At 38.2% G+C, this 20,911-nt stretch overlaps 1 protein-coding gene across 1 annotated transcript; it reads right to left on the minus strand.

The window, feature by feature from the left end:
• Positions 1 to 8,488: 8,488 nt before the first annotated feature.
• On the minus strand, positions 8,489 to 20,594 carry LOC149299967 (tubulin polyglutamylase TTLL13-like). Its single transcript, XM_089485477.1, has 15 exons — positions 20,586 to 20,594; positions 15,832 to 15,874; positions 15,546 to 15,664; positions 15,190 to 15,320; positions 14,530 to 14,686; positions 14,097 to 14,240; positions 13,867 to 13,952; positions 13,540 to 13,765; positions 12,985 to 13,169; positions 12,456 to 12,644; positions 11,538 to 11,721; positions 10,456 to 10,786; positions 9,302 to 9,363; positions 8,644 to 8,844; positions 8,489 to 8,542 (listed from the first exon to the last, which is right to left on the minus strand). Exons 3-15 carry the CDS (start codon positions 15,636 to 15,638, stop codon positions 8,489 to 8,491), a joined length of 2,043 nt encoding a protein of 680 aa, XP_089341603.1. The 5' UTR covers positions 15,639 to 15,664; positions 15,832 to 15,874; positions 20,586 to 20,594.
• Between the last annotated feature and the right edge of the window lie 317 nt (positions 20,595 to 20,911).

Raw genomic sequence — 20,911 nt, forward strand, 5'->3', positions numbered from 1 at the left:
GGATTGGGGTCCAAGCTGAATTTTCTCAGTTAAAACCTCAGAATAAAACAGAGTTTATCCAAAGATATCGCTCTCTATTCTCTCTCAGCAATAGAGTGGCTTTCTGGAGTCCTGCTCCTCAATATATTCATTTAGAATGTGTGACATCACAGAGGTATGACATAACAATTGACCTGTTACCGTGGAGACAAAATATTGTCATGCCAAACTTGTGGTAGGAAGCTGTTGTGTCTCAGTAGTATAGGTGAGAGATGACATCATAAACCTATCTATGATGTGAAAGGTCATGTGGAATTCAGTAGCTTGGCAAAGTAGCAGTTATGCCAGCCTATTACGCTATTAGTGATCTTCAGAGCTTCCTCTGCAATGCAATGAAACGTAATTAACAATGAAAGTTTTATTGTACTTGGTTCATCTCCATCCCTGTGTGCCTCTGTCCTGTTTGATGTTTGTCTTTCTTATGAGCCCAGAACACTTTGGTGTAATTACTACATTTTCAACAAAAAACTACAGACAACGATACATTGTATTAAAACAGGAATGTGTTTATTGAGCATGTATACTATAGTAGTAAATAATAATATAGGTGATAGATGGAAAAAACATAGAAGAAGCAGCTTTAATACACAAACATCAGGAAGATGGGGACATCGCCCATCAGATGCCAGGATCACAGTGGCAACAAAAATAAAGACATTAAAGGTGGCGCTCCACATAGGGGGGTCTATAAACGCAGATGGAGCTACGGAGCCAGCTTTACTTCACTTCTGACTGATATGTATTAAAACACATGCACAGCAGCACACCTCATTACATGCACAGCAACATGCCACATCAGAAGCATACCTGATCACAAGCACTGCAGCAGACCTGATTAAAAGCATAGCAACACACTACGTCACATTTAACATACACACATACATGTTATACATTATGTAACGTATGTGAACACACCTGATCACAAGCACAGCAACACACCTCATAACACATTACATACACAAGTACATATTGTAAGAAAGTAAAAAGGGGTTAACATGAACCTGCAGCCTCTGATCACCAACTGCTTGCTGTTTCTAATCTCTGTCCACTTGCAGCAGGGGCTGTGGGAAATCATTAACCCCTTCAGTGCCTGGCCAGCTTGGACAATGCAATGCTTCCCACCTTGTGGGAACAGTTTGGGGAAGATCCTTTTCCAGCATGACTGTGTCCCAGCGCACAAAGCGAGGTCCACACATTTAGTGCCCTATATCAGGAACGTTGCAAGGACTATGGATACAAACAACCCTCTTTGGTGATAAAATATATTTAACTAAAATATTCTAGTTCTGTCCATAGGTATAAAAGAATAATACATATTTGTTCATTTACATCATAAAATAATGTCAGTTATCCGTGAAATAGTATATGTGATTAAATTCACGATCTCTATGACTCGCCAGCTGATAATCATTTAGAATTTCCATTGCACTTGTAAGTTGCAGTGAAATACTGTAATTGTGTCATTTTTCTGTCCAGTTTTTGTTCCTGTGACGTCCGGTCTGCCTTGTGGTCTGCGAGGTAAAGCGTAAGGAGCTGCTGCTCGCTACCTCAGAAGATCGAAGACGGCGAGAGGAGGTCCTTGGAGCGGGTCCCGGAGCGGCGTGAGTCCTGACAGATTCAATAGCATGGACTTTGTTCGTCAATAGATTATAGACTTCTTTATCGTTTTTCCCACAAAATTAAGTCTAAACGAGTGGAACCTAGCATCTTCTGTTCCAAAAAGTACCAGTCCTGTTCTTTACATGTTGACAGTTGAAATGCATGTGCATGGAATATTAAACTTGATTTGTGATATCTACTCAAATCAGGCAGACCCATACCTCCCTTAAATTTCCCTCTATATAAAAGGGATTTAGCGATTCTTGGTTTCTTTCCTGCCCAAATAAATGTTCCTACTAAGATTTGAAATTGTCTTATCCATTGGAACTCTCAGGGGGATCTTCCTCAAATAATAGACGACTTTAACGTTTATTCAACCCATCCAGGAAACAAAAAATGTATCCCATCCTTTTAACTGATTCTTTAACTGATTGGATAATAACAGGAATATCTTTCTTCAATCCATGTGCGAGAATCGCAGAGTATATCTTTGTGTCCGAATTACTTAGTCCATCAAGTGGGCTTCAATATCTGTAAGAAATTTTTTGTAAAATAAATTTGAAGAACCATCGGGCCCAGGGGTTTTATTTAGTTAAGGTCTCTCTATTGTAGTTTGAACCTCATTGAGAGTAAAGGGGGATTCTAACATTTCTTTCTGTTCATGTGATATAATATTTACATTTTGTCCTCTCAGATATCTTTTAATACCCAGGGCCGAGTGGAGCCGAGTGGGGCAACCGCTCCAGGCGGCACTTTTTTTTTACAGCCGAGAAGAGAGAGAGAGAGAGGGCCGCCGATTGGTTTTATCTTCTCACTACCCACTCGGCGCCCCTCACTCTCTCCTCTGCGAGCCCTCTAGCTCGGTCTCGGTGCCGGCTTGTAATGTTGAGAGCCGGAAGATGATGTCATTTCCGGCGCTCAGCATTATAAGCCGGCACCGAGACCGAGCAGGGAGACTCACCGCAGGACTGCTGAAAGGTAAGTACGGGGGGGGGGAGAGTAGATAATGGGGGGGCCGCAGGGAGAGGAAGGGTAGATAATGGTGATCTAATGATGATCTAAGCATCATTTGATTTGCTCGTTGGGCTCGGTAATCTCTAATGTCTTGTTTCAGACAGGATATCATGGCCCCTCATGCAACATTTATAGACACACCACAGGTTGCACGTAGTTATATCTTCCTTCCTTTTTTCTTTAAAGAAAAGATCTGACAGTCTTGAAATCTCTTCAACAACTTCAGATTTAGCTAAAAGTGAATCCCTCAATCTCCAGTCCCTATTCTGTTTAGAATAACCACCGTTCATGTCCAATAATAAAGGTTTGTGATCAATCCAAGGGGAAGATGATACCATATTTGCTCAAATATAAGACAACCCTGATTATAAGATCGCCCCCCCCCAAATTTGAATATAGTATCATATCTAGTCTTGAATACGATATTGATATTGCTGAGGAAAATGGGTGAATTATTTCTCTAAAGGGTTCAATATTCTTCAGGCATCATATAATTTAAATTTACCCAATATCATAAACGGAGCCATCGATTGTTTGAAGTATCGGTACCTTCTTGTACTTCAGCCACACAGTTAAAGTCCCCGATACACAGAAAGGTGCCTTGTATTAAGTCTGTTATTCTGCTCAATGTTCCACTAAAAAATTGGGTTTGACGCCTAATATTTAAAAGCAAAATCTTTTTCTCATTTATCTTACAAATAAGAAAGTTTACCGCCCTTCTGAATCTGATAATTTATAAATGTCTTCTTATTTAAGTTTTTTAGATATAAGGATCGATACGCCTCTTTTTTTACTTGCCTGCAGGGATACATGTGCTGCTACTGAAAAACATTTACCTTGTATTCTCTTAGCGTCTGAACCACAACAATGTGTCTCCTGAATACAATATTTTCATCTCTCAACACTTTATTCAAAATTAAACGCTTTTAGGGAGAGTTAATCCCCTGCAGATTAATAGTAGGAAATTTTATGGTAGCCATTTGTTATGAATTTGTTTTATACAAAAACCTCTTCTCCTTACAGCCACAAAAATAACTTTACAGCCAAATAAAATACATAATTTAGCAAATATATACAACATATAACAAAGGATTATTTAATATCCAATTAACGATAGCCCTATCTGGGCATGGAGAACCCTCTTCACGCATTCACATCGCCTATCTCGAGTAACCCCATGTGTGATTCTATAAGCAAACTTCTCGTATATTGTAGCTATGTAGGAGAGAAGGAGAGAGAAAAAAACAAAAGAAGTACAGGTTCATAATCTCTCTACCTCCCCAATCACCCAATATCGCTACTTTCAGGCGTTTAGAGTCCCTTTAGCTCAAAAACAAAAAAGGAAATTATATATATATATATCTATAACATATTATTAAGAGATTGAAGAACAATATCCATTTTAATTAGTGATCGTTGCGTGTTTCATTAATTAGTTGATTGTGTCTATAAATTGGAAGCGTATCCAATCAAAATATGATATACCATATCATCCTATAAACCATTCACAAATATTTCCTGAATCTGCGACTATTGCCGATATAGTACCATTAAGCGCCATTCATCCATTCTTCACCCTTAACTTGTGTCAATAAATTCTTAACAAATTCATCCAATCAGTGAATAATGTCTAAATAATATAAATTTCCCCAAAATTAAGTCTAAAAATCTTAATCACGATTTAACCCACCAAAAAAGAAAAAAAATATCAATTTTAACCCCTTAGTAATCAGCGATCATAATTCATTTTGTTAATAATTGTGTCTATATTTTTCCAATATAAATATAAATAAAATCAAAATAATATTAAATGACTGCCCTAATTAAGTCTGAACTTAATTATATCAAATATGTTTATGATTAGAGGGAAAATCATAAACGTAAATGTAAATGACCAAAATATTCTCTCATCTCAGTTAACTTTTCTTTACCGTATTGTCCTATAAACCTTTGCCAAGTATTTCCAAAATCAGCAACTGATGCCATTATAATTCCATTATGTGCCGTTCATTCAACCTTAGATTGTGTCAATAACAAATTCATCCGGCAAATAAATAAAACAAATAAATAGTTATCCATGTAACAACTATATAATGCAATGATCCTCGTGCATTATAAATATCTTAAATGGAAACCCCCAGGTGTATTTTATTTTTTTTCACAAAGTCTTTATGTCAAAGAACTTCTGGACCTCGTGGAAGGAGAGAGATCCTGAAATAAGAGAAGCCCTTTAAATCTTGGGTCGTCGTTAGCAAAGTCTCGTGCAGCCGTGAACGCCTTCTGTCTCCCATAAAACGTAGTGAACTGAACAATGATGTCTCCAGGGCTTTCACCCTTTATATTAGCTGGTTTGGGAATTCGGTGGGCCCTTTCGATACACGTTTCCTCAGAAGCTTCTTGAACTTTCATTGTTCTAAATAGTTCCGGAAGTATAGGTATTAGCTTGTTAGGTCCTATTATTTCACTCAGGCCCCTAATTTTTATTTTTTTCTCCTATTTCGGTCTTCCATATCGGCGATTATTTACTCCATTTCTTCTAGCTTAACATTTAGATCTTTTATGTTATTATGGGCTTTTTTGTTTTCAAATTCCAAATTTTCAATAATCAATTCAGATTTAGTTAGCCTTTCATTCATTAAGTGAAGATCTTGCTTGATATCTTGAAAGTGATTTTTTAATTTGACTTTTATTTAAATTAGTTGTGCATCCAAACATTTTTGCATTTCCATGTATGTAATTAAGCCCTCTGAAGTTGTAGGGCTTCTAGGATGTGTTGTATTTATATCAAGGTCTGTTTCACTTGGCGCATTTAGGCTCTGGCCTGGGGAATAAACATTTTTTGGAATTTTGAGGAGAAAAAAGTATCATTTTCTTATCTTTTCCATGTTCTACGTTGCGCTTTTTGAGATTTATTTGCCATTATCACAGAGGTAAAATTCTGCTAAGTCAATAAATACATAATAAAAAAGCACAAGGTAAAGTTCTGCTGGATCAATAAATATGGAATAAATATTTAAATAGACAAATAAGTAAAGAGCTGGAGGGAAAATTCTCTTCTCGTCATTTAGGGAAGCTGACAGTCTTTATGGTTTCATTCGGTTAGGTTCCAGGGAGAGTTGAAATAAAATAGAATAAATTGAAATCAGTGGCGTTACAAATGGGGGTGCCTCTCCCCTGTGGCCACTTGTCCAGCAGGTCCAAAATTATTAAAAAAGGGCTAGACTTGCCCTTTGTGAACAATTTTGATCGGGCATGGGGAGACAGGAACACAGCGGGGTCCGGGTATATGCCCCAAGGGTAGAATCAAGGCTGCTCGTACAGTGTATGAACGCCAGAGAAAATGCTGCTGGTGAGAGGATGCGAGAGAGAGTGAGTTATTGACTGTAAGGATAAGGGAGGATGTATGATTTATTGTATGTATGTGAAATGTGTGTAACATGAATGTATATGAATACGTTTACGTGAGAATGGATGTGTATGTGTTTGCGTGTAAACATAGATGTGTGTATGTAAGGGTTTGGGCAGGGGCACAAGAAGGCTTTTTGGAGACAAATATGTCACAGACAGGTTGCTGGTGGCAAAGAAGTCACAGACAAGCTGTTTGCAGACAGGCTGTTTGGGGAAGATAATGGCACAGACAAGCTGTTGGTCGGCACTGGCAAGCTGGGGGCACTGATAACACAGTCAGAATGTTTGGGGGGCCCTGGGTTTTTGGGAGGAGCCCTGAAGTCGGTTAACTCAATTTAACCCCGTCAAACCATATATTTTTGAAAACTAGACACCCCAGGGTATTCCAAATGCTGTTATTTTAACCCTTTCCATGCACCAATTATATAACTACACTTTGTCAAACTTTGTAATAGTAATTTTTGTAATTTTTTTTCACACAAATTGTACTTTAGTTATAGATATACAGGTTCTGGTATATATCACTGTCAAACAACACCCCACATGCATGGGTTTGTCGTGTTGTTTGAGATTTAAAATGCCACATTTGGGAAGTGCGCTTTTTTTCTCCATTTTGGTCAGTCTGTACCTATGCCCTATCTTTGAGCTCGGCCACTCCAATTTACCCCATCAGCCATTTTTTTTTTTATATTAGACACCCCTTGGGTATTTGAAGTGCTTTTATTTTAACTCTTTGTTGAGATTTTTGAGAAATTTTAGCACTTGCTCAAAATAATAAACTTTATTTTTTTATTTTATTTTTTTAATACTTTTTTTAATATTTTTTTTACACATTTTGCTGGTACTGGATGGTTCATCTAGTGACATCACTGCATAATTATTTTTAAATGTTAGCACATTTTATTTTTTTTTCCATTTTTTTTTTTATTTTTTTTTGAATATTTTACTAATCACATTGTGATTAGAAAGCTGGGCTCCATTGACTTGCATGGTTGAATGCAGTACCTGTAAGTGTTTGGTGTCGCTGGATGCCTCCTGATCGAGGCATTCCAGCGACACCATTTAAGTTTTTAAAACGCTTTTAAAACGGGCGTCCGCCACCATACAATGTATGGCGGCTGTTGACGCCCCGGGGAGGGGCCAGGCATGGCCCCCGATGCCGATCTCGGCCTTGCTGAATGCCCCACATCGAGGCACTACAGTAACGCCGTTTAAGCGAAGAAAGTGATCGTTGATCACTTTCTAAGCTTATTTAATTTTTTGACGGTTCAGGACCGTCAAAGGTCATTAAGTAACCGTTTTTCCATGACGGTCCTGAACCGACAAAGGTCGTTAAGGGGTTAATATTTATCTTTATCATATTATTATAAAACATAAACAAACACATTTAGACAATACTAAGACATACGACTAAAGCCTGTATTAGATGTATGTGTTTGAGCATGCATGTGTACTTGTGTGTGAGCATGGATGTGTAATTGTGTGTGTGTATGAGCATGAATGTGTAATTGTGTGTGTGAGTATGGATATGTTATTGTGTAAGTGAGGTGAGATAGAGTGTGTGTTAGTGAGTAAGTGTACATCATTTGTGTAGGTGTGTTTACATATGTTGTGTGTTAGAAGGGGGCAAGGGGCAAAGAAGGCTAAGACCAGTTGTGTGGGGGCAATGATGGCACAGACTAGCTGTTGAGTTTGGGGGGGGGCGAGTCAATTTTTCACACTAGGGCCCTGTGTTTTCTAGTTAAGTCCCTGTGTGAAGTCTTAATATGTGCATGCCTAAAACAAGTTTATTGTGATCAGTTAAAACAGGTTCTACATATTTTCCTATTTTTTAGAACAGATGTCCTGTACCTCACAGTAAAGGTGGTGGCATGCATTTGGACCTCTACAGGGCACTGCGCATGCTCTTTCAGTTTATATAATGTCCTTGCCAGCAGGAACAATTATTTAAACATGAGTGAGTATATGTGATGACAGAGATTATACATAAACATGGTCATGTATGAAGCTATTTATTTACAGAAACTGGTATTTATATGCATGCATGCTAACGATTCACTGTATAAGATGTATAACAGTATAACAATATTCAAAGTGTCACAACTTCATTCACGTATGCATGGAGTCTTCTTTGATGGGACTGGCAGTCAAGTATGTTTCCCCTGTAGTGGATAAAGTAATATAACTTGTTAGGAATTCAGGTTTGATGCAGCATATAATATAAGTGTTGATGTATAAAGAAAAAATCCTAAACTATCTGGCTATGACGAAGAGTTAGCATAATGTATCATATAAATATCAATAGGTTAGGCAGGTGTTTTTTAAGCCCCCTCTAGAGATGTTGGTTTCCAATGCAGATATTATATATTTTCTGTTATATTTATTCAGTCCATAATTTTCGTACTAACATTTTACTACTGCTTCCAAATTATGCTTCCCGAAGGTGTTCTGGTGGTTGTTGGCTCATACCAAGGTCTTTCATCTAAAACAGAAACACAATTTTTATAACATGTACAAAGAATCGGTTATTTTCATGCTGCTGCATTGTACAATGACCAGGATTCCAATAAATGATTGAATTACCAGTTTCTGTTTGTGACACCCGCACTCTGTTGGTTTGGCCGAGATGTGCGTCGGGTAATTGGAGCAGTAGGTGGCGCAGAAGATTTCGGCTAAGAACAAGGAGGAAACCGTTTTGAGGTGCGTCAGGACATCTTCCACCATAGGGGCTGTTCTAAAGAGAGCCAGAAGAAACAGCAGATGGTTTCCTGCATCTTGTACGTCCTGAGGGGAAAAATAAAAATCCATAGCAGACACAGGTAGACTACACTTTAAACTAGACTTGTGCATTCATATTCGGGAGAACATGAAAAGAAGACGAGTTGCGTTTTCATTGTTCAAACCGAATACCCAATACACTAAATATGACGGCGGGTAATAGAAGGTTTCAGAACATAAAACAATGTGTCACGAATACTGGCTTTAAAGAACTCTAAGTGAGAGGACATTTGTAAATGATTCCTTGACCAAATAAGAAAATACTTTCTCCCCATCAATAAGGATTCTGATACTGCATTCCCTTGGGGTTTTAGCATTAGTGCACTTATGGGGAGCAACGTTCTAGGCCTGGCACGGCTTTTAAGCCCCTTCTAGAGATGTTGATTTTTAGTGCAGCTATTATATATTTTCTGTTACATTTATATAGTGTAAGACCCTCATAATTCTCGTACTAACATTTTACTGCCGAAGTTGTACTTCCTGAAGGTGTTGTGTTGGTTGTTGGCTCATACCAAGGTCTTTCTCCTAAAACATGTATAAAGAATCAGTTATTTTCATGCTGCTGCTTTGTACTATGACCAAGATTCCAATAAATGATTGAATTACCATTTTTCTCACGTTTGTGACACCCGCAGTCTGTTGTTTTAAGTTGTGCGTCGGGTAATTGGAGCAGTAGGTGACGCAGCAACTAAGGATCGATTTCCGCTAGGAACAGGGGGGAAAACGCTTCGAGGTGCGTCAGGACATCTTCCACCATGGGGACTGTTCTTAAGAGAGCCAGAAGAAACACCAGATGGTTTCTTTCATCTTTTACGTCCTGAGGGGAAGAAATATCTTAGAATAAAAATTTGTAGCACACACATGTAGACTGTACTGAAAACCAAGCCATATTCTGGATTAAGGTATATAAACATGTAGAAAAAATTACTACATGTTGTATATTTATTAAGTAGAAAACTTTGTAAACAGACAATAAATAGTATAGGGGTTTAGCCGGATCATGAAATGTTATCGTTATCCATTACATTTCTAAAAGAAAAAACACATCTTCCTGGATATTATCTTTAAAATGTTTAAGTGGGTCCTGTAACAAATATTAACATCACAAGAGGTGTCGTCATTCTTACCTTAGAAATAAGACAAATTATTTTACAAAATTCTATAAGCTCTTATATAGGAACGACTGTTCATAATGTACAGGGAAGTTAGAGGGATGAAATGTTTCTAGATTTAGTGAATACACTAAACTAGTTTCTAGTTTAGTGAATACACATCTACAAGTACAGGTCCATGGTTGGCATTTCAGTAAAGAGCTGAGCTTTATCGCAGTTATTCAGTGTTTGGATTATTTTCAAAAGATGAGAATCGCAGTTAATGCATGCATCCATTTTGCCTTTTGATATAGAAAGGAAGAGGAATCTTGAGGACGGTTATTTAAGTTAGCCTAGATTGCCCTGAGGACACATTGCCGATGAAATAGATTGTTTGGCTCAGGGGAACCTAAAAAGGGTTTAGCTTTAGTCTCCAGTCTTTTTCTGGAGATTGGGTCATCAAGAATTAGTCCAAGCATGTCAGTTATAGATATTAATCCCAGATTGTATACATATATGTTCTTACTGTGTTCAGCTGTGTTTTTGTTACTGGAGAGACTCCTCTGGCTGTCACGCGTTGGTGGTTTAACTGGCTCACTGATAGCAGCAGTTGCCCGCACATTTTGCACCCCATACGATGTTACGGGTCTCTGCTGTGCATGTCTCTGCGCAGAATACTGGGGTGATAGAGAGCCTCCTCCTCCTGACTGCAAGAGTCTAGGAAAACCCCTATAGGATTGACGGCTGGCAGCGGCTTGAGCATTGGCGTGTGATGTTGTGTTCCTCAGTTTAGGTAAAGGAACAATAGATACGCTTTCTGCTTTCTGGCGCACTACCAGTGGGGGGGTACATTGTGCCTGTGAGAAAACAACAAGATGTGAGTTATCATTCACTAGAATCTTTACTGACATATACTATATGGAGATCCAAAAGTCTACTCATCTCTTGACATAAGTGGACACAAAAGAAGAATTTGGAGTTTTGTCCACAGAATATTTAACCATACCGTCCCTATCACTTCATGTATTTTGTGCATAGAAAACAGCAACATTTCTGCCAAAACTATAAGACCAAATGACTATCACTATCATAATCAGCTGAAGAGAAGCCTGCAACCTTAAGTGATCAACAACATCAAACAGCCACAAATAGATGCGCAAATGGTTAAGGAAGCCAAGTATGGAACAGCGTCCTCATAAAGCTACATCCCACATCTTCAACCTGCAAATATACAGATAATTGGCACATACTTGGCTTGCTTGTTGCATGCAAAATAAAGACCTTGTACTATTTACTACATCCCTTGACCTCTACACTGATATACCCATTAATGAAGGGGAAATCCCAATGAGCTTCACCTGCAGAAAGCCCGGTGTAGCCCTGTATAATGCATATTTCATGTCGGAAGATCTCTTCTGGTATCTCATAGATTTGACTTTGCAATACACAGGGCTGCATTATTTCACATGGCAGAAGCCCTTCATAGTACAGAGTGAAGTGAGTAAGCTGAAAGGCATATAATGGCGCTATATAAAACAATAATAATAATGAATACACCTTTCACTGTGAACTATTAACTGGATCTGCTTAACTGCCCATGGATCATACCTTTTTTTCCATCCTCTTAATGGAATTAGGAGGACACATTGGAGGCCTCTTTGTTAGTTTACGTGCAACGGACTTTTCAACTGCTAATGCCCCTGGGATAGGGATACTGTCCTTAGTCTCTGGATTTTTCCCAATAAGAATGCCCTTTTGCTCTTCCTTCAGACGCAGCTCCTCCAACTGCTGCCTGCAATTAAGGAAAACCAAGATCATTATGATACAAATGCTGACAGAAATGAATAAGTTAGCCCAAATATATAAAATAATGAATAGAATTCTAAAACGTTTGTAGAGTTCTCATATTTCCGGGGCCCTTCATGATCGCTATGACCTCAGATAATTGATCAGACAAAACCTCTCATGTTTTAAGGAGCGCGATCTAAAGTTGAGAAATGTTTACTAAAGTTATCTTAAAAACTGCTGAACTTATAACGTTAAGAAGTCATGCACTGTGTTTGTGCTGATATTACATTGTTATAACGCAAACAGAAGCAATAGAAGGTCTCAGAACATAAAACAATGGGTCAAGAATACTGGCTTTAAAGAACTCTAAGTGAGAGGACATTTGTAAATGATTCCTTGACCAAATAAGAAAATACTTTCTCCCCATCAATTAGGATTCTGATACTGCCTTCCCTTGAGATTTTAGCATTAGTGTACTTATGGGGAGCAACGTTCTAGGCCTGACGTGGCGCGGCACCTCCAGCTGCCTCCGCCATGATTCTATCCCCAGCATACTATGAGGCCGTGCCACCTTGGCACAGTTCTTCATGGCATTAAAAGGCTGGGTGGAGAGATCAGAGTTCTGTATTGCCTTGACCTGCCATCCTAGGCCTATATGACCTAGCAAAACACAAGGCTAGGTGTTGGTAAAGGGTGATTACATGTGTGTACCCGCTGCATATCTAATGAGAAACTCACCTAGCACAATCCTTTCTTGCCTTTGAAGCAGCAGTTTCCTGAAACAAAGAGCTGCACTGTTGGAAGAACTTTTCATACTGCTCCGTTCCATCACTGGGGTAGATACGGCGGTAGCCTCCCAGATGGCTGTCTTCGTATTTTTCAGCCTGCTCCATACAAGCAGCCTGGTTGTCTTCCAACCGCTTGAATCTAGATTTACAAAACACATATAAATACATAGCATCTAACACATAAAATCTATCTGTTTCATCTAACAGCCACATGCAGAAATATTATAGAATGATTAGAAATATTCTTCCAAACATAACCTTTCCATACACCTTTCATGAGTTGTGACCTGCTTTATATATAGTTTTATATGTAGGTATATATTAAACATGTTAAAAAAACAACGAGCAAGTACATTTTGTAAAGAAGCACATATATGTATATATGAACATATACCGTATAGTAAATATACATACAATGTTCACATAAGTAACTTCTGCTGCTTCTTCTGAAATGTGAAAAAGAATGACTTCAAACTAACCTCGCTTCCTTAGGGAGGGTGCACCGGAATAAACGTTCTTTCGCTCTTTGACGTCTATCTTCCTCAGTGACTTTTGCTTCGTTGGAGGCACGGAGGTTGATTAAATTTAGGGTGTCTTCCAGGAGCGCATCCTTGACCTCTTGATCTAAACATGAATCTGTTCTAAAGCTTGGGGAGTGATTTACCTGCACAAACACGGAAACAAATGATGAGATTGAAGCTAACTATTTGCTATAATCGGGTGTAAATATGGAAAAGAAGGACTGTTAAGAAATATAAATGGGAGATGAGGAGGTTCTTTCCAAGGACAGTCGCTCATTACAGCATAAAGCTGGAAGTAATACCAAAATCTTCAATATCTGCTTCCTTATGTACTGCGTGTATTATAAGCATCATGCCATGTATTCACGTCAGCTTCATGGCACACTCTGAGCAGACAGACAATTTCTTATGCAGGAGAACATTTTGTAAATATGGGTGATATATTATATATGATTAATACGGGTTTATTGCTGGTCTTTAGTACACAAGCCAAATGAAAATGATTACTGTTACCTCTAGTAGCCATGGCTTCAAATTTTTATCCAGGATGATGTCGAATCCAAGGACCTCGAAGCATGCGCTACCAGCAAGATGGTTTGGGAAGCAAGTCCGATAATTGTGCTTCAGGATAGGATGGGCAGAAATCAGGGTCTTGATGACCACATCCTCAATATCTCCCCAGAGCTTTACGGTATCGTAGCCATGATTTTCCAGCCAGCTGTTAAGAGTTGAAATTTTCCTGTTGAAGAAATAAAAAAAAATGAAAACACAAACAAATTATCAGAAAAACAGAAATAAATAAACAAAGAAATACTATTACTGATGGTTCAAATTACATACCTTTTACTTCCTTTGATGTCATCTCTAATGAAGTTTCTGTTGTTTTTGTTGATGGAATAATTTGTGAGATGCATAAAGACATTTTTCTAGAAAAAAAAAAAGAAAATATTGCTATTTTAATTCTACCATAGATTCATTTCTGGGAATTCTCCAGATTTGAGTCGTGTAATCAGTTCTCATTGCCTGTTTTACAATCGAGAGATATTGGCGTTTCTGTTAAAGATACTCACCAGGTTGGCGTGGCTGGGTTCGGTGTAATCTATTGTCGCAAAGCGTACGATACCCTCTTTATACATAAAAACACGCAGGGGGTCACAAGATGTGACAAGGACATATATCCGCAGATCAAATTTAAATCCATCGATGAGGAATGGCTGTGCGATTAAAGCAAATATAAATGAGTAGAATTCATACAGTGCAAGAAATGATTATAGACTTCCAGAGTGAGTTATTCCTGATAAAAGTGTATTTATACAATGTTTTTGCAATGTTATGTCGCTTTAGGTAAGTGTTTGCAGTAACCGATCACCATCATTGCCACAATGTTTCTATATCTACCAAATACAGCACATAACCATTCATGCAAATTCTAAACGGACTCTTAAGATGTCTGTTCAGTAAATCATTAAGCATAACATTTCATAGACGTCCACATCCCATTACCTTGCCGATATACTGCTGACAGACCACTTTATCGTAGCGTTCAATGTCCTTCGTGTTGTGGGTCAAGAATATTCCTGTGCCTTGGGAGCCTGTGCCCGGCTTGCAGATGAAGGTCTCTCCTTTGTTGATGCGGCCGTAGTCCTGGAAAGCTCCATAACTGCAGGAGAAAGAAGTGGATTTTAGATGTAAAGAAGGTGAGGTTAGCATTAGTGGTACTGAAGAAACATCTGCATTTGTAAACATTGTTTCAGATCAGTAACAACTCCTAAGATGCTCAGCTATATAAAAAACAAGCTATATAAAAACAAGCTCTGTAAAAGAATGATACTCAAAGGAGAAAAATAAAATATTTTTAAACTGCCTCCAATCCATTAGTAATAATATTCCCAATATCTAATTCGCTGCAAATGTTTCATATTCTTTAATAACATGTATGTTTAAATAAATGTATTCAGAAGAGTATATAGGATGCTTAGAGAAAATCTTCTTTCTTAGTTTCGTTTTTTAGAAAGTCTTTTATGTTTTCTGATAACGTGTGACTTATATGAATATTTTACTACTGATAGAGGAACGTATAGGAGTTACTCTATAAAGAGGAAGCGTCAAATCACTATGTAGATGGAAGATAAAATAACTCATATCCATTGCTTGTAAACTCACTCGGCTGGCATACTCCAGGTCCGGGGAAAGATGTTATATTCCTTGGGGAACAGCTTTAACAGGCGGTTCATGTTCCTGGCCAGTAAGTCCTTTCTGTAGATCGCGTTCATTCCAGGAAAGTGGTTGATTTTCTGTAAATAGAAATGTATAGAAAGACACAGAGTTCAAAAAGGGCTCCTTGTTTTGAATTGATCGATTCTTTAATATGTCTAATATTATTAGTGAATTTATGATAAAATGCAGCAGTTTGTGCAAAACTGTCACTCAAGCGAGGTTAAAAATACATAAGTACAAGTACAATGTCCTGAAACCCTACAAATGTATAATATAGCCCCAAACAAAAAGCAGCTTCTAACCTGATATCTTTCCATGGCCTTGATGCGCTGCAGGGACGTAGACGTGTCTGACCAGTAAACCATCCATTCATCTTCATCCTCGACCTCCTTCATTCCACAACGCCGGACAGCCCGACGCACTGAAATACAACCAACAGCAAAGAAACGTATAAAAAATATATATATATGATGTAAGGCGTGTAAGATCGTTTTTTCTGTGCTTGTTCCAGAACTCCTATATGTCCATTATTTTTCTGAATTGTTTAACCTATTAAACGTGTAATTGATCAGTAAAGACTATGCTTACCACTGTCATATCTGCAATTGGTTAAATTAATTCCAATTGGCCTAAAAACAAGAGAGGAAAATGCATCAGTTATTCTGGCTGTTTAACAGAAACATTAAAACATCTTAAAATTCAGATTGCTATAAAGTTAATTATGTTTAAAAAAAATACATATTATATAAAAAATACAATATTTTTACAACAGGGGTAGAAATCATATTCACTCATTCGTATAGCAATCTTATAATTATCACAATAGGATCCACAGAATGATACCGATGACCCTAGAATTCTCCACCCCGGCCCCAAATCCAAGGACACTATATCACCATTTGAAGGAAAGGGCTCTACTGATACACCTAGAAGTTTGGGGATACCTTGGTTTTGGCTTTGATGTCTCTTTTCTGAAATTCAGAAAATCTCGTCCGGGGATTTCCGCAAAAAGGTCGCGGTCTTCATCTCCGGTGTCATAATCCGAATGGCAAAAGTCGTAGTAATGAGCCATCGTTTTACCTGGAACGACAAAACTGGAAAACCATGATGGCATATTAGAAAGTTATGGAAAACCACAATAACTAAGAAAAATGTTCTGTATACGTTTATTTAATGAGTTTCCTTACGAGGTGATCCAGCCTTGTAAAGAAAAGCTTTGTTTGGGGATATAATTGGTTTCCACAGGTCTATTATTTACAAAACTAGAGAATGTGTAATGGGAAAAAACAAAGCTTGGGTTCGTGAAAGCAAATGCTCTATCAATAAATGGAAATGACTAATGTTACTTATTAAACATTACATTCAGACATTTCCGTCTATAATAGATCTAGGATCTATTAAAGAGCAAACCTAGTAATGTTGTATTTATTCAATTATGCAATAGTATATACGTTGGATATGCCCAAATATTGCTTTAGACGGAACATAAGTAATGCTGGACCTTGATGCATGATATATATGCTTTTAGTGTAATGCTATTTTTATGTAATTCTAACGGAAATAAAGTTGTATTTCTTAAAGAATCGTATAATGAGTTAATTTGAGTAAAATATAATGAAACAACAATCCCTGACATACCCTATGAGAAGGTGCGCGTTCACAGATGACTGATAACACTTGGATTGGGGTCCAAGCTGAATTTTCTCAGTTAAAACCTCAGAATAAAACAGAGTTTATCCAAAGATATCGCTCTCTATTCTCTCTCAGCAATAGAGTGGCTTTCTGGAGTCCTGCTCCTCAATATATTCATTTAGAATGTGTGACATCACAGAGGTATGACATAACAATTGACCTGTTACCGTGGAGACAAAATATTGTCATGCCAAACTTGTGGTAGGAAGCTGTTGTGTCTCAGTGAGTATAGGTGAGAGATGACATCATAAACCTATCTATGATGTGAAAGGTCATGTGGAATTCAGCTTGGCAAAGAAGCAGTTATGCCAGCCTATTACGCTATTAGTGATCTTCAGAGCTTCCTCTACAATGCAATGAAACGTAATTAACAATGAAGGTTCATCTCCATCCCTGTGTGCCTCTGTCCTGTTTGATGTTTGTCTTTCTTATGAGCCCAGAACACTTTGGTGTAATTACTACATTTTCAACAAAAAACTACAGACAACGATACGTTGTATTAACAGGAATGTGTTTATTGCGCATGTATACTATAGTAATAAATAATAATATAGGTGATAGATGGAAAAAACAGAAGAAGCAGCTTTAATACACAAACATCAGGAAGATGGGGACATCGCCCATCAGATGCCAGGATCACAGCACAACAAAAATAAAGACATTAAAGGTGCCGCTCCACATAGGGGGGTCTATAAACGCAGATGGAGCTACAGAGCCAGCTTTACTTCACTTCTGACTGATATGTATTAAAACACATGCACAGCAGCACACCTCATTACATGCACAGCAACATGCCACATCAGAAGCACATTACATACACATCTTAAAAAAAATGTATTTGCACACACCTGATTTCAAGCACAACACACCTGATCACACGGACTGTAGCACACCTGATCACAAGCACTGCAGCACACCTGATTAAAAGCATAGCAACACACCACATCACACATATAACATACACACATACATGTTATACATTATGTGAACACACCTCATAACACATTACATACACAAGTACATATTGTAAGAAAGTAAAAAGGGGTTAACATGAACCTGCAGCCTCTGATCACCAACTGCTTGCTGTTTCTAATCTCTGTCCACTTGCAGCAGGGGCTGTGGGAAATCATTAACCCCTTCAGTGCCTGGCCAGCTTGGACAATGCAATGCTTTCTACCTTGTGGGAACAGTTTGGGGAAGATCCTTTTCCAGCATGACTGTGGTCCCAGCGCACAAAGTAAGGTCCATGAAGACGTGTTGGATGAGTTTGGTGTGCAAGAGCTTGACCGGCCGCACTGAGCCCTGATGTCAATCCCATCGAACACCTTTGGAATAAAATGTGAGCCAGGCCTTCTCATTCAACATCAGTGCCTGTCATCATAGCTCCGCCACTGGATGAATGGGCAAAATTCCCACAGAAACTCTCCAGGATCTTCCCAGAACCCTTCCCAGAAGAGCGGAGGCTGTTATAGCTGCAAAGGGGGGACCAACTACATATTATTGCCTAAAACATTAGCTATGTCATAAAAATCCCTGAAATGGTCAGCTGTCCACTTACTATGTTTTGTATATATATATAATTACAGTGTTAAGAGTCAATTTATATATTGTTCATACGGCGCTGCGGACTCGGCCGGCGCTTTATAAATATATGTAATGGGTATATGTTAGTGTATTTTGGTGGATAGTGTGAATGTATATATGAGTGTGGTGTTAGCATTTGTGTGTATGGTGTTGTGTGTGACTGTATAGCATTAGCATGGATATCAGTATGTAGTGTTACATTGTATTTATTTCATGTATACGGTTAGAAGGTCTACTCTAGGCATTAGTGTATGTTGTTTGTTAAGCTACCTACAAGAATGCTATATGAGCTGAAATGGGCTACATAAGTAATTATTTTAATAATTGTTTACATACACCACAAAACACAGTTTCCAATTATATTTATTTATATCCAGGGATTATGAGCTTCAAGCAACAATCGATAAAACACATAAACCAAGGGTCCATTTCATATCACATTTATTCAACAAAATATTTCCTGAGAAAGGTTTCAGACACAAAACACACATTTAGTGCCCTATATCATGAACATTGCGAGGATCATGGATACAAACAACCCTCTTTGGTGATCAAATATATTTAACTAAAATATTCACTACTCTGTGAAATAATATATGTGCCTAAATCCATGATGTCTTTGACTCGCTGGTTGATAAACTGGAATTTCCATTGCGTGAAATAAATCACTAGAGTTGACTAACCCCAAGCTAAAAAAAATCTTTAAACACAGGATTGAAACCACAGATTTGATTCAAGTAGATATTAGATCTATTATGCAATTACTGCACCAAGTGGTCATTTGAAGTCGTTTTCAAAATAGTGGTTTACAAAAAAAGAAGTATTTAATAACTAAACCAGTTACTTATTTCGGTAAGTAACCAACAGAATGCCATTCTGAACAGCTATTCCTGATCTCACCGGTGTGTCAGTCTGGAGCACTACTTTTACATGAAGTGTATTCAGGAAATGAGTTTAATCTCACTGATTTTACAGTTTATTATAAATGGGCGAACCTAGTGAACGTTTCCCCCAATGTTTCAATCCATGAATGATGCAGGCAAATCTTCTCTAGTTTGCAGGAGAAGCTTACTTTAACACAAAGTATTCCCATATCAAACTTTTGTGTTATTAGTACCCCAATATATAATTCTAGGCACCCCAAGGCAGAGGCATCCATATTATTGGAAAGCCCGATTGAGACATGGTCATCCATTCCAGTTGGGTAAAGGACTAAACATCCCCAAATTAAATTGCAATGAATGCATTCATCATAAAAAAAAAAAATATTTAACATCAAAAAACGTAATTGAGTTTTTCATTAAAAAGTAAAGGTGAGTCCGTGTAACCCACAAGCTTTCAGCAACACACTGCATGCTTTCACAGAGCCAGCACTGGAACATGTTATCGAGCTGGTTGAAAATCCCTAATTCACAGCACCTTTAAGTATCAAAAATATTCATGGTTACAATCTACACAGTGTCTACTGCAATTCCCCTATCCATAAACAGCTGGTGCAGACTTTTCTCCAGAACGGCATTTGTCCCTCGAAGGCCCTTCACCACTTCTGATGCCCACTGGAAATATTCCTGCACCCGTTCCTTTGTCCAGCCTGCAAAATAACGACACTGGTTGTTATTCACAATACATATGAAGAATAAACAATCTATCTTACCAGGGACAGTCCCTGAAACATAGAAATGCATATTAAAAGAACTCTATGAGCGCTTGCATATGCATTCTTCCAGAAGGGAGAAAAATAAAATATGTGACATAGAACTTGTCACCGCACTGCAAAAATCGTCTTTCTTTCTCCATGATCCAAAATTTCTTGGCACTAATTAGCTGCTTAAGATGTTAATCAGCGGTAGAAAATACTCCAAGTGAAATCAATGGGAGTACGAGCCTGTCACTGATGGACAGTTTAGGCAGCCAATCAGTGGGCAGGAGAGTAATCCAGGATGGCGCTGTATTGCTTCTGGGTGTGTACCTTCTGGAGTGCTGCGGTTTAGGTCTCTCAGGTTGTATAACTTGTCAGCCAACTTCACCAGCTTGGCCTTGTAGCTACAGTGCGGCGCGTGCTCAATCTGCTGACGTTTCCTCTCCATCTTGGGTAACGTCTTATCATCTGTCACCTCTTCGACTATTCGTCGGACCTCCAGACCAAACCTCTCTTCTATCTCCAAGAAAGTTGTGTCTGTATCTTCAACTGTGTCATGAAGCAACGCTGCCTGCGCAACCACATAGAGAGAAGAAATCAGTCTTTTTCAACAATTTACTTCTTGATTGTGTCCGAGCCAGGGTGAACAATTTACTGCCTCTAATATAGAAACTGCTAGATGCTCTCTACATTAACATTCACAGTCTGATACAATGCACTAAAACACAAACACTACACACAATTGTAACACAA

Source organism: Sceloporus occidentalis, unplaced genomic scaffold (genome assembly GCF_023333645.1).
Source record: "Sceloporus occidentalis isolate IW3139 unplaced genomic scaffold, rSceOcc1.0.p SCAF_26, whole genome shotgun sequence".
Classification (NCBI taxonomy): domain Eukaryota; kingdom Metazoa; phylum Chordata; class Lepidosauria; order Squamata; family Phrynosomatidae; genus Sceloporus; species Sceloporus occidentalis.

What these genes read in the sequence shown, in the direction of transcription:
- LOC149299967 (XM_089485477.1), bottom strand. Translation starts at nt 15,638, where the DNA reads ATGAAGGAGGTCGAGGATGAAGATGAATGGATGGTTTACTGGTCAGAC. An exon ending in GTCAGCAGTATATCGGCAAG is followed by an intron (nt 14,241 to 14,529) that starts GTAATGGGATGT and finishes TTAATCGCACAG; the next exon opens with CCATTCCTCATCGATGGATT. An exon ending in GGTGTCACAAACAGAAACTG is followed by an intron (nt 8,543 to 8,643) that starts GTAATTCAATCA and finishes TTTCTGTTTTAG; the next exon opens with ATGAAAGACCTTGGTATGAG.